Genomic DNA, 12,657 nt, shown 5'->3' on the forward strand with positions numbered 1-12,657 from the left:
GCAGCCAAGTGGGGTGGATTTTATAATTATTCTTCCCTGTAGGCCGGGTAGAACCACCCCAGAACAAACACCGGTGTCTTCACAATCACAGACACACACACACACACACCTCCTTCGGAACTTCAGCGTTAGAACAATCCACTGGTCTTTTGAAACTTTTGTTGTTGTTGTTTTTTTTTCTTTCTTTTTTCCTGATCGTACACCCTCTAATGCACACTGCGCCTTTCAACACCTCAGCCCGGAATAGGGAGTACTGGCCCTTTACCTACACCCCTCATTACACATGACGCCGCCACGCCCACTTCTTCAAGGTTTCTCCTTCTCCTTGATTGATTGCCGTCAGTGGAGCTAATGAACCACACCTGCCCAACACCCCCCGCCCCCGTCCCTTCGCCAACACCTTCCCCACTTTATTTATTATTTGTTTTTTTATTTTTTTTACCTTATAACGTGTTTAGTTTTACCTTTCCCCTTTTCGCAGAAGGGCCATGACCTGGTGAACGAATGGAAACCAGTTTGCATCCGCGTCTTACACACACACACACACACACACACACACACACACACACACACACACACACAAAGCAAGAGGTCCTTCTTCCTCCACATACCACTCTCTGCCCCCCCCCCCCCCACCCCCCACCCCGACCTTCCACCCCCCCCCCACCTCTCTCTCTCTTTCCTCAGAGCAGCACGTCGTCCAGTTCTCCTCCGTCAGCAGACACCCCCCTCACCTCCCCACCGTGACCCCAGCCCCGGGCGCTGCTGGCCGCTGACCGGGGTCTCCTCAAGGAGCTGGAGGGGCTGGGGATGCCATCTCTGTGGACCTGGACGTAGGCAACACCTGACTGCTGCTGTTGCTGTTGGTACTGTTGCTGCTGCTGCTGCTGCTGCTGTTGGGAGATGTAGACGTCCATGGCCGGCTCCTGCACGAGAAACACGGGACCATGGGCTCTCCGCAGCGTGTGACCTGACCCTGGGCGGTAGATGTCCTCGATAGGCCGGGCGATGGTGCTGGGCACGCCGGAAGTGCGCGAGATCCTCATGGACCGGAAGTAGTACTGGTGGGGGTCATGAGCTCTGCGTGTCGTGGCCCCTCCCCCTCCCCCTCCCCTTGCACGGGTTTGGAACAGCGACTGACTGGCTGAAGGCTTCCGGCTGACGTGGACAGCGGGTTGTGGTTGTGGGGGCTGTGGTGCTGGTGGCTGCGCGTGGCGCTGCAAAGTGCGGAAGGGGGTAGGGTCCGGCACGTGCTGCTGCTGCTGCTGGTGGTGGTGGTAGCCGTTGACGGCCTGGGGGGGAATGGGGGGGAGGAGGAGGAGGAGGAGGAGGGCTCGGGCACAGCGATCTGCCGCTGCACGCGCACGTTACCGAAGAGCGGTTTGTTGTGAGGAGGGGCACTCCTTGCCCCCCCCCTTCCCCCCGGGTCCATCCGGTGATCCTCCACGTACACTCGGGCCTCCCCGTGCCGGGGGCTGCCCCCGACGCCGCCGCTGCTGCTGCTGCTGCTGGCCCCCGCGCCCCCGTTACTGATCGCCCTCACCAGGACACCGCTGCTGGTGTGGGACACTGTTGCTGTTGCCCTGGAGGTCTTTTCTGAGGCGGTGCTGGTGGGTAGCTTGTTGTTGTTGGTGGTGGTGGTGATGGTGTTGGCGTTGGTGGTGTTGTTGTTGTTGTTGTTGTTGTTGTTGTGGCGTGGTGAGGGTCTGAGGGTCCCCACCTGCTCCAGCACCAGCTTGAGGTCTCGCAGCTCCTGGAGCAGACAGTGACAGTGGTAGTGACAGTGATGGTGACGCTGACAATGATTCTGACATTCAGTGACACTGACTCTGGCACTGATTGTGGCAGTGATGGTGACAGTGATTGTGACGGTGATGGTGACAGTGACAGTGATAGTGACAGTGATGGTGACGGTGATAGTGACAGTGATGGTGACGGTGATGGTGACAGTGACAGTTATTGACACTGACTCTGGCAGTGATAGTGACAGTGATGGTGTGTGACAGTGATAGTGACAATGACAGTGACTCGGACATTTAGTGGCACTGACTTTGACACTGACTCTGACAGAGATAGTGACAGTGATGGTGACAGTGATGGTAACAGTGATAGTGACATTGATATTTAGTGACACTGACTGTGACACTGATAATGACAGTGACACTGATTGTGACACTGATGCTGACATTGATAGTGACACAGACATTGATAATAACACTGACATTAATGTGACACTGACAATGACTCTGATAAAGACTCTGACAATGACACTGACATTCATAGCACACACACACACACACACACACACACACACACCACCCAACACCCTCCACACCACCCACACCCACACACACACCCACACCCTCCTCGCCCCCACACACACCCACACCCAACACTCCCCTCACCCCACACCACACCCACACACCAACCTGAGTCAGATGCTCCACCTCCAGCCGCATCAAGGCCATCTCCTCCTCACTCCCCTCCCCCGCCACCGGAGCCATCACCGCCGTCTGCGACGCCGAATGCGCCCTCCTCCTCACCCCTCCTCCTCCTCCTCCACCACCACCTCCTCCTCCTCCTCCCCCATCCACCGCGTCGTCACCCCTCTCTGTCAGTGTCCCCGCGTCGAAAAACGGCGACGGTGGAGGCAGGGCGTGTCCATTGGGCGTGGCGGGGTCTCCTTCGGCAGGGGAGCCAGCGGTGGAGGAGGAGGATGCCTCGCGGAAGGCCTGCTGCAGGTGGCGGTTGGCGTTGTGCTGGCTGCGCTCCCGCAGCGTCCAGTTGCCGTTGTCCTTTCGCCGCAGCACCACGTTGCCCGAGTGGGCTGGGGGCAGGTCCTTCAGGCGCTGTCGAAGACGGTAACAGGACAGTGATATTCCTCGTGTCAGGATAATAATGATGATAACAGTATCGACGATAGTTATAATGATAATGATGATGATGATAATATCAATAATGATAATGGTTATATTTCATCACCCGAGTGGGTTGGGGGCAGGTCCTTCAGGCGCTGCAATGGGTATTGACACTTTTCGAGTGAAAATAATCACTATATGATATTGATTATGATGATGATAGATACTGATGCTGATGGTATCAACATCAATACCATGTTGCCCAAGTAGGCTGCGGGAAGTTTCCTCGTGTACTACTACTACTACTACTACTATTACTACTACTTCTACTGCTACAACAACAACAAGTACTACTACTACCAGTAACTCAACTTTGCAACAACAACAACAACAACAACAACAACAAACAAAAAAAAAAACATTTTGAAAAAAAAAACACCGATTGTACGGTTACGCCTACAAGTATTTCGTGTATGATAGTGTCAGTGTGTGTGTGTGTGTGTGTGTGTGTGTGTGTGTGTGTGAGAGAGAGAGAGAGAGAGAGGCAGAGACAGAGACAGAGAGACAGACAGACAGAGAGGCAGAGAGACACAGAGAGAGAGAGACTGAATGAGACAGAGAGACAGACAGACAGACAGACAGACAGACGGACAGACAAAGACAGACAGAGAGACGTAGAGATAGAAAGACACACTGACAGAGAGAGAGAGAGAGAGAGAGAGAGAGAGAGAGAGAGAGAGAGAGAGAGAGAGAGAGCGCATACACGTATGTATTCAAAATGTCTCCTTGTTACAGTTTGTTTTTACCAACCAACATTATCTAACAAGTCCAACTGGAAACACACACCAGAGCTAAACAAAGAGTAAGAACGCAGACAACCAAAGAACAAACAAATTAACATGTAGTCGCGAATGGTATGGGTTTGTTCCCCCCCACCACCCCCCCACCGCCCCCCCCCCTCCCCCTTCCCACTACCAAACTGTGTATAATGAACACACAGTTCTTACCGCACCGAAATCACGTAGTCCTGACTTAAGTTGACGATGTTTTTTTTTGCACGGTTTATGGTTTTTGGGGAAGTGGTTGTGTGGTTGTACTGAAAGATGTTGAAACAGGAGCAGAAAGAACGTAGAGACTGGAGGGGTTTGTGGGAGTGGAGTCATCTTACCTGACAGGCTATGATTAGACCCTGGGCATGCCCTCCCCTATCCCATCCCCCCCTCCACCACTACCCCCACCTCTCGCCCTGTGGAAGGGAGTGCTGCCCCCTCCCCCCAACCCCCGCACTCCCACGCTCCTCCCCCCCAAACATCCCTCCCTTCCCCCCCCCCCCACACACACACCGGCCAGCCCGACCTCAAACTCTCCACCCCACTCCTCAATCTCTTACGGGTAGATCGGGTACATTTTTAAACACCACGTATGCACGTAACTTTGGGGTGGAGTGAGGTGGGGTTGGGCGGGGTGCTGGGGGTTTATTTATTTATTTGTTTGTTTGTTTGTTTGTTTGTTCGCGATATATGCCATAAGTGTCGGGTGGAATTTTGGGCGAACTGGAGTGAAAAATGTGAAAGATGAGTTAAACAGCATCAGGAGGAAGAGGAGAAAGGACTGGGGAGGAGGAGGCCACTGTTCTAAAAATACATGGACAGCGCATGCCTCCTTTGAGCCCCTTTGCTAACTGAAGCCAGCTAACTGTTCAATCAGCAAATTTTGCTTCTCGTGTCAGTATAGCGCGAAGCGATGACTTCATATGTGCAGCCGAGCGCTCAGCTGGCTTCACGGCAAGCTTTCACTTGCTCGCGGCGTTAGTTAAGCTGACATTCCTGTGTGTGTCTCCACAGCAAGTTTGCGCCACGTGTCACTGCACTGTTTTTCTGTAATAACTTTGGTAGATAAACCCTTGGCAGATTTCAATCAAGACACAACATTTGGCATGTCGTGGGGGCAAGCATAACACGATTTCATCGAAGATACACGTTTACAGTTCAGAAACTACCACCAGTTAGCAGACGACTTGTCAACGGACTGACGGCCTGATACGAGAAACAATATGGCGTCCAGTTGGCTTCAGCTTTCCTGGCCAATGAGCTATCCATGTATTTTTAGAGCAGTGGGAGAAGGCATGGTAGAATGAGAAAGAAAAGGAGGAACGGTCATGTCCATGAACCGACTCTCCTGTAAAGTCCCCAATCATATCCATGAATTGACTCACTTATAAGGCCCCAATAATATCCATAAACTGACTCACTTATTATAAGGCCCCAATAATATCCATGAACTGACTCACTTATAAGGCCCCAATAATATCCATGAACTGACTCACTTATAAGGCCCCAGCGATATCCATGAACTGACTCACTTATAAGGCCCCAATAATATCCATGATCTGACTCACTTATAAGGCCCCAGCGATATCCATGAACTGACTCATAAGGCCCCAATCATGTCCAGAGACTAACTCACCTGGAAGGCCACAATCATGTCCACTAACCGACTCACCTGAAGGTCCCACAATCATGTACATGAACTGACTCACCTAAAAGGTCCCACAATCATGTCCACAGACTGACTCACCTGGAAGGCCACAATCATGTCCACAGAGTGACTCACCTAGAAGGCCACAATCATGTCTACAGACTGACTCACCTAGAAGGCCACAATCATGTCCACAGACTGACTCACCTGGAAGGCCACAATCATGTCCAGAGACCGACTCACCTTGAAGGCCACAATCATGTCCAGAGACCGACTCACCAAGAATGCCACAATCATGTCCAGAGACCGACTCACCTAGAAGGCCACAATCATGTCCACAGACCGACTCACCTGGAAGGCTACAATCATCTCCTTGGACTCCTCGGGGTCTGAGGTCCGGAGCACGAGGATGAGGTACTTCTTGACGGGGTCCGCCACGATGCAGAGGAGGCAGGTGGGGTGGTGAGGGTTGACGGTCAGGAAGTACACGTCCTGCAGGGGAAATGCAGACAGGAAGTTCTCCTGGAACAGCACCGTGCGGCTGACCTTGAGGCCCTCGCGCGACAGCCTGACCTTGACCTTCTGACCTTTCTCCGCCGCCGAGCGCGCGATGATGTGCCGCATGGTGGTGTCCGTCACGTGGTCCTCGCGCCACGTGCCCACGTAGTGAAGCTTGCGTTCGATGCGGGCCATGCTGAGGTCCTCTCTTTTTCCGGGTTCACGCTGTATAAATATATATAAGATTAAAAAAAAGAAAAAAAGAAAAAGAAAAGAGAATAGTCAACACTTTTATGTGAAAAAAAGGTGGTTGCAATTATATTATGTCCTGTTCGACATCCTGGTGTGGTCTCTTCACACACACACACACACACACACACACACACACACACACACACACACATATATATATATATATATATATATATAGAGAGAGAGAGAGAGAGAGAGAGAGAGAGGTTGATTTTGGGGGCTTTTTTGGGGGGGTGGGGGGGGGTGGGTTGTGCACTAATGAGACTTTGTTTACCTTCTTAAGAAGGCATCCCTTTTCTTTATATATATATATATATATATATATATATATATATATATTTCTCTCTCTCTAAAAGTTTGTTTGTTCTCTTGTTTTAGTCAACCAAAAACACATTCAATATTACACTGATGATCTTGGCCCAACGCCCAGCTTATATCACAGATCGCCATGAGCTTACAGTTCGGTCAACAGCAGAGAGCTGTATGATCATTGGTTTGTCCACTGCAATGGGAAGTCATCCACGCCTTAATCCTTTGTGAAGGACTGTGACTCTCAAACTAGGAGGCAAAACTGCACTGGCTCTTAGTGCTGCAGCCTGGGGGGGCTAACTGGCCTTTGGGAACCGTCCTAAAACCCTCTTGGTCGAGAGAGTGGGGATGTAACTTGGGCAAGACACACTCCTACGAAACTCAATTTTTAGCCCAGACAGTCGGGACAGCAGTTGCCTCCTCTGCTGTTCTGATAGTCATGGTCGCACACGACTGAGTGAGTGATGGCCTATAGGTAACGCGTCCGCCTAGGAAACGAGAAAATCTGAGCGCGCTGGTTCGAATCACGGCTCGGCCGCCGATATTTTCTCCCCCTCCACTAGACCTTGAGTGGTGGTCTGGACGCTAGTCATTCGGATGTGACGATAAACCGAGGTCCCGTGTGCAGCATGCACTTAGCGCACGTAAAAGAACCCACGGCAACAAGAGGGTTGTTCCTGGTAAAATTCTAGAGAAAAATCCACTTCGATAGGAAAAACAAATGAAACTGCACGCAGGGAAAAAAAAAGAAAAAAAAAGGGTGTCGCTGTAGTGTAGCGACGCGCTCTACCTGGGTAGAGCAGCCCGAATTTCACACAGAGAAATTTGTTGTGATAAAAAGAAATACAAACACAAATAAAATACATACATACAATGCACTAATGACGGTAGTAGCACAGAAGTAGTTGAATGTGATTAGGTTCTTCTCTTTGTTCTTGTTCTTGTTCTTTTTCTTCGTCTGCTTGTTCTTCAGTGTTGTACTTGTTGTTCTTCTCAGTTCTTCGCTATCATTATCTTCTTCTTCTTCTTTGCTGCTACATGTCAAAGGCAGATACACATAATAAAAATTAATATTCATCACCTTCTTCTTCTTCTTCGTCTTCTCAGTATTTCGTCATCATCATCTTCATCATCTTCTTCTTCACTGCTACATGTCAAAGGCAACTACACAAATAAAATACTCATCACGTTTCGAATCGGACGTATTTGTCAAGAACTGAACAATTCGGCTCTTGTCACAAGTCAGACTTTCTTGGTGTGTACAGATGAAGGTGGCACTGTGTTCTTCACCTCACGTTTTTGGTGGTGAAAACATTTCCTGGAACGAACGAACCGGGTGCCAGTTGCATTGCTTGGTTCTAACTTTTTGACAGTTGCACGTGAATAAATGCCTACGTTGACCGCACTACGCTATTGGTCAGTTCCATACAACACACAGTCAGTAGCAGGTTACGACCATACTAGGCTCTCCCGTCCGAACGATGCAACTGGCTCCTACAGCACACAGTCACAACACCCAGGTGAAATCATCCCAAATGCTCACAGAACCAGCGCTCGTTTTTGAGCAGACGTCAGGTATTGGAATTCTCTTTTTAACTCATTTTGTTCTGAACACCACACCGATCAATGCTATAAGCATGGGTCATAGCATGTTCAGAACTGATTGAGTTAAGACGTGTGTTTTCCTGATGTCCTTTTTTCCCCCCACGTCACATCAACAGACTCCTTCTGAACAAGATCTCAACACAAAGAGTGATCCCACACACCATATACACACATATGAAACTATGGAGTGTCTTAAGACACGCAGTGTTTTGTTGATTTTTTTCTTTCCTTTTTGTTGTCTATCCACGCATGTAAAAAATGAACAGTCGATCTGACAACACACAAGCGCTACACCACCCCCTGGTGCGTTGACACGTCAAGTTTCTGCACTCTCCACTGGTGACACTGACAGTGTGTGGAGAGTTCACTCCCTCCCCGGCAGTCAGTGGATCCTCCCTTGTCAATGTACAGCTCCCCTGCCCAATCCTCCGCCTCTTCAATCACCCCCCCCCCCCCCCACACACACACACACACCCATCCCCCTCTCCCCTCACACACACCTACCTACAATCCCTCCATTTTTCTCTATTCTTCAGCCCCACTCCCCACCCCAACCCCACCCCCACGTCTCTTTCTTTCTTTCTTTCTCTTCTCCGTCTTTTTCCTCTCACGTTCACATAGCTCTGTTCACCCGCGAGGACTCTCCCCCCCTCCACCCCAGCCCTCATGTAACTACAGGGTTCTTTCGGGACCTGGGTGGGTGTAGGTGGGGTAGGCGGTGGAGGGAGGGGGGGGCTAATGCGGGAAAGGGTAAAAATATATTTAAAAAAGAAAAGAAAAGAAGAAGAAGAAAGAAAGAAAGAAACAATGAAAAGACAAGAGGAAAGTCAAGGAACGTGAGATACCTTCCTACCCTCCCAAACCCACAACGACGAAGGAAAGAGTAACGATGTCTCCTGCAGCTTGCTAACTACTACACATACGGCAGCTACTGTCTTCCGGATATTATATGTAGATACATATTATATACATACATACACACACACACACACACACACACACACACACACACACACACACACACAAAGACACGAACCTGTTCAGCCAAAAACTTGCTGACTGCAATACGAGCCTCTCCTTATTGCCTTGAAAGCTAATGGACTGTGGTGGTGGTGGTGGTGGTGGAGAGGAGGGGGAAGAGGGAAGAACAGGACGTGTGTAGGTGGGGGAGGAGGGGAGGGGGGGTTAAGGGGGTGGTGGTGGTATGGACGGGTAAGGGAAAGGGGTAGGGTGGGAGGGGGGTAGGGGTGTGGAGGGTTGGAGATCGGGAGCAAGGAAGAACGTGTAGCTAGGTGGGTGTGGGTGTGTCTGTATGGGTGGCGGTGGGGGTGGGGGTGGGGGTGAGGGCGCGGACACACGCACGCACACATATACGGGCACACACACACACACACACACACACACACACACACACACATATGACACGTCTAACATCACTCAAAGTGAAATGACGTCAAAATTAAAAAAAAGAACACACACACACACACACACACACACACACACACGAAGAATACAGGTGTCATCAGAACCTACAAACTCTACGTGGACCCACTATACAAAAGTACGTAACGGGTTGACACAGGCACAATCTCTGGAATCCCAGAAAGGACGTCTTGTTTATAATACTAATAGCACCCCCTATCCCCCTCCTCTCCCCCCCCCCTCCACACCTTACTCTTTCCCCCCCCCCATCCCGTCCCCCCCCCAACATTATTTCTTACCCCCACCAACCTTCTGTTCCCCAACCCCCTTCTCCACCCCGCTTGCGCTACTGGGGGGTGGGGGTGGGGTTGGTGTGTGTGTGTGTGGGGGGGGGGGGGGGCTTGGGGGGAGCGGAGGGAAGGGGGCACCTACGTCACATCCCCTTCACCCCCTCACCCACCTTTACCTGCCCACCTGCCCACCTGGACAGCCCCACCTCCCTCCCCCACCCCCCGTGCTCCCTATTGACCAAAGGGTCCTCCGCATGGGAGCAGGTAGTAGCCCGGCATTGAAGCCTCTGTGTGTGTGTGTGTGTGTGTGTGTGTGTGTGTGTGTGTGTGTGGAGAGAGAGAGGGGGTTTTCTCCGCTGATACAGAAGTTTCGTTCGGAATTCAAAACAAACTCACACATGATATTATATGGCTTCACCTGAACACCTTTGTGTATTTGTGTGTGTGTGTGTGTGTGTGTGTGTGTGTGTGTGTGTGTGTGTGTGTGTGTACGTGTGGAAGGGGGGGGGGTTGTGTGCGAGTGGAGGAGGGTGATCTTCTGTACTTAGAGCAAGTGATTAAATCGCGCATCTCTTTAGAATTCCTTCCGTAGCTATTTTTTTTCCTTCTTTCTTTTTTAAGTTGTGCCTTGTTCTTTCTTTCATTCTTTTGGATTTTGTCTCTTTCTTTCTTTCTTTTATCAGTGCTGACAAAGCGATCTGTAGTTGTGTACCACACACACACCAGCATGTGTTGCTAAACTCCGATAAGACTGTCAATCCACTAAAAAAAAAAAAAAAAAAAAAAAAAGGCGCATCATAGCCTGGGAAGAGAAGAAGAGGAAGAAGCAGGAGGAGGAGAAGAAGGAAGAGGAGGAGAAGAAGGAGGAGAAGAAGGAGGAGGAGAAGAAGGAGGAGAAGGAGAAGGAGGAGGAGAAGAAGGAGGAGGAGGAGGAGAAGGAGGAGGAGAAGGAGGAGGAGGAGAAGAAGGAGGAGGAGGAGAAGGAGGAGGAGGAGGAGGAGGAGAAGAAGAAGAACAAGAAGGAGGAGGAGCAGAAGAAGAACAAGAAGAAGAAGAACAAGAACAAGAAAAAGGAAATAAATCAGAAAAAGAGAGGGAATTACTGCGAGAAGTACTCGCTTCAATCCCCTCCCCCTTCCCCCCTGCCGACCCCCCCCCCCCCATCCCCCCTCTCCCCCCACACGCACACTGACTACCCCTTCTCTCAAACCGTTCTGGCACTTTGCCGGACAGCTCTGCGACGTAGGACACAACCAACACCATTGGAACCACTACCACCACCACCACCGCCAACACCACCAACACCACCACCACCACCACCACCACCGCCACCACCACCCCATCGCTTCCAACCAACTCCCACAACCACCACTCCAACTTATCTTTTCAAAACAACCCCCACCCCTCTCCCCCTTCCCCCCCCCCCCCCCCCCCCCCCCCCCGCCGCTCCTCCCCACTCACCCGCAATACCTATAATCCCCCTGTCCCTATCTCTGGGGTAGCAGGTCTTAGAAAGTCCTGGCACTAGAACCGAGGGGCCTGTCTGCCTGGTAGTCGTGGTGGTGGTGGTGGTGGTGGTGAAAATCGGCCAGGGGGAAAAGTGTGGACCGCTTTGTGTGTGTGTGTGTGTGTGTGTGTGTGTGTGTGTGTGTGTGTGTGTGTGTGTGTGTGTGTGTGTGTGTGTGTGTGTGTGTGTGTGTGTGTGTGTGCGCGCGCGCTGTTATCCATTGCAAAGTCTCGTAGGAATGTTGTTGATAGGAAAGCCATTGTAGTCATGTGGAGCTTTCTTTCTTTCTCTTTTTGTGTGTCAACCTCCCTCTCTCTCTCTCTCACGCACACACACACACACACACACACACATATACACACACACGCGCACATACACACACACACACATATGTCTAGAATCAGACTCTGGTACGCGTGTGTAAGTGTGTAGGCATGTTAGTATGTCCGAACAGAATTCTATGTTAGAAAATAAGAAATATCTTAATGCTTATGCAATTTTGTTTTTAGCGCAGTTGATATTTAATGTCAGCGTGTGTGTGTGTGTGTGTGTGTGTGTGTGTGTGTGTGTGTGTGTGTGTGTGTGTGTGTGTGTGTGTGTGTGTGTGTGTCTGTGTGTCTGTGTGTTATGAAATGCATTTTGTTTTAATCTAAGCCTTATTTACTTCATAACTTTTATAATCTGATTCATCTCTTACGTGTGCTTTTTCATTCATATGAACACACTGGATGTTTTCCATTGTCAGATAGCGGTTGATGTGTTTTTTCAAGGCATGCTTATAGTCTACTGAATGATGTAAGGCGATTTGAGCAGCAATGGTGCTGGATATCGCGCCATAGAAAAACTGTGTATCGTTATTATTATTATTATTGTGTGAATGAGCGTTAGATTAAAGGACATAAACCTACATACACGAGAGAGAGAGAGAGAGAGAGAGAGAGAGACAAACAGACAGACAGACAAACAGAGAGACAGAAAGATGGAGACAGACAGACAGAGACAGATATCCTGGCAGACTCACAGAGAAAAAGGCGTATAAACAAGAGCCATACAGACACAGACACAGACAGTGACACAGACAGTGTGACAGAGAGAGAGAGAGAGAGAGAGAGAGAGAGAGAGAGAGAGAGAGAGAGAGAGAGAGAGCGACAGTCACAGACGCACAGTCTAAAAACAAACAAACAAACAAACAAACACGGCCACACGAAGGCATTCTATCACAGATATGCAAAGAAACCAACCTGTCCACTCATCCCAAACCTATATCATACCATAGACATAGTTGTGTGTGTGTGTGTGTGTGTGTGTGTGTGTGTGTGTGTGTGTGTGTGTGTGTGTCTTCGTGTATCACACCCATCACGACTGGGGCACCATTGAAAACGCCACACCCACAAAGGTGATTGCAGTCATTTCAACACTCAACCTTTGAGCAAGAGGG

At 50.1% G+C, this 12,657-nt stretch overlaps 1 protein-coding gene across 7 annotated transcripts in view; it reads right to left on the reverse strand.

Moving 5' to 3' along the window:
- Positions 1–909: 909 nt before the first annotated feature.
- LOC143288178 (uncharacterized) overlaps positions 910–12,657 on the reverse strand; it is a 29,987-nt gene continuing 18,239 nt past the window's right edge. For 2 of the 7 annotated variants that reach the window (XM_076596484.1, XM_076596490.1), the window contains exons 2-4: positions 5,688–6,059; positions 2,430–2,849; positions 910–1,753 (exon numbers count right to left, since the gene is read on the reverse strand). In XM_076596484.1, the coding sequence (XP_076452599.1) occupies positions 1,043–1,753; positions 2,430–2,849; positions 5,688–6,029 (1,473 nt within the window). In that variant the 5' untranslated portion in view covers positions 6,030–6,059 and the 3' untranslated portion in view covers positions 910–1,042. Of the gene's footprint in view, positions 1,754–2,429; positions 2,850–5,687; positions 6,060–7,263; positions 7,456–7,476; positions 8,391–9,036; positions 9,098–12,657 lie in introns of those variants that run through there. The other 5 variants (XM_076596489.1, XM_076596488.1, XM_076596485.1 and 2 more) reach the window with 5 other exon arrangements.

The sequence above is a fragment of the Babylonia areolata genome, chromosome 12, assembly GCF_041734735.1.
Source record: "Babylonia areolata isolate BAREFJ2019XMU chromosome 12, ASM4173473v1, whole genome shotgun sequence".
Lineage (NCBI taxonomy): Eukaryota > Metazoa > Mollusca > Gastropoda > Neogastropoda > Buccinidae > Babylonia > Babylonia areolata.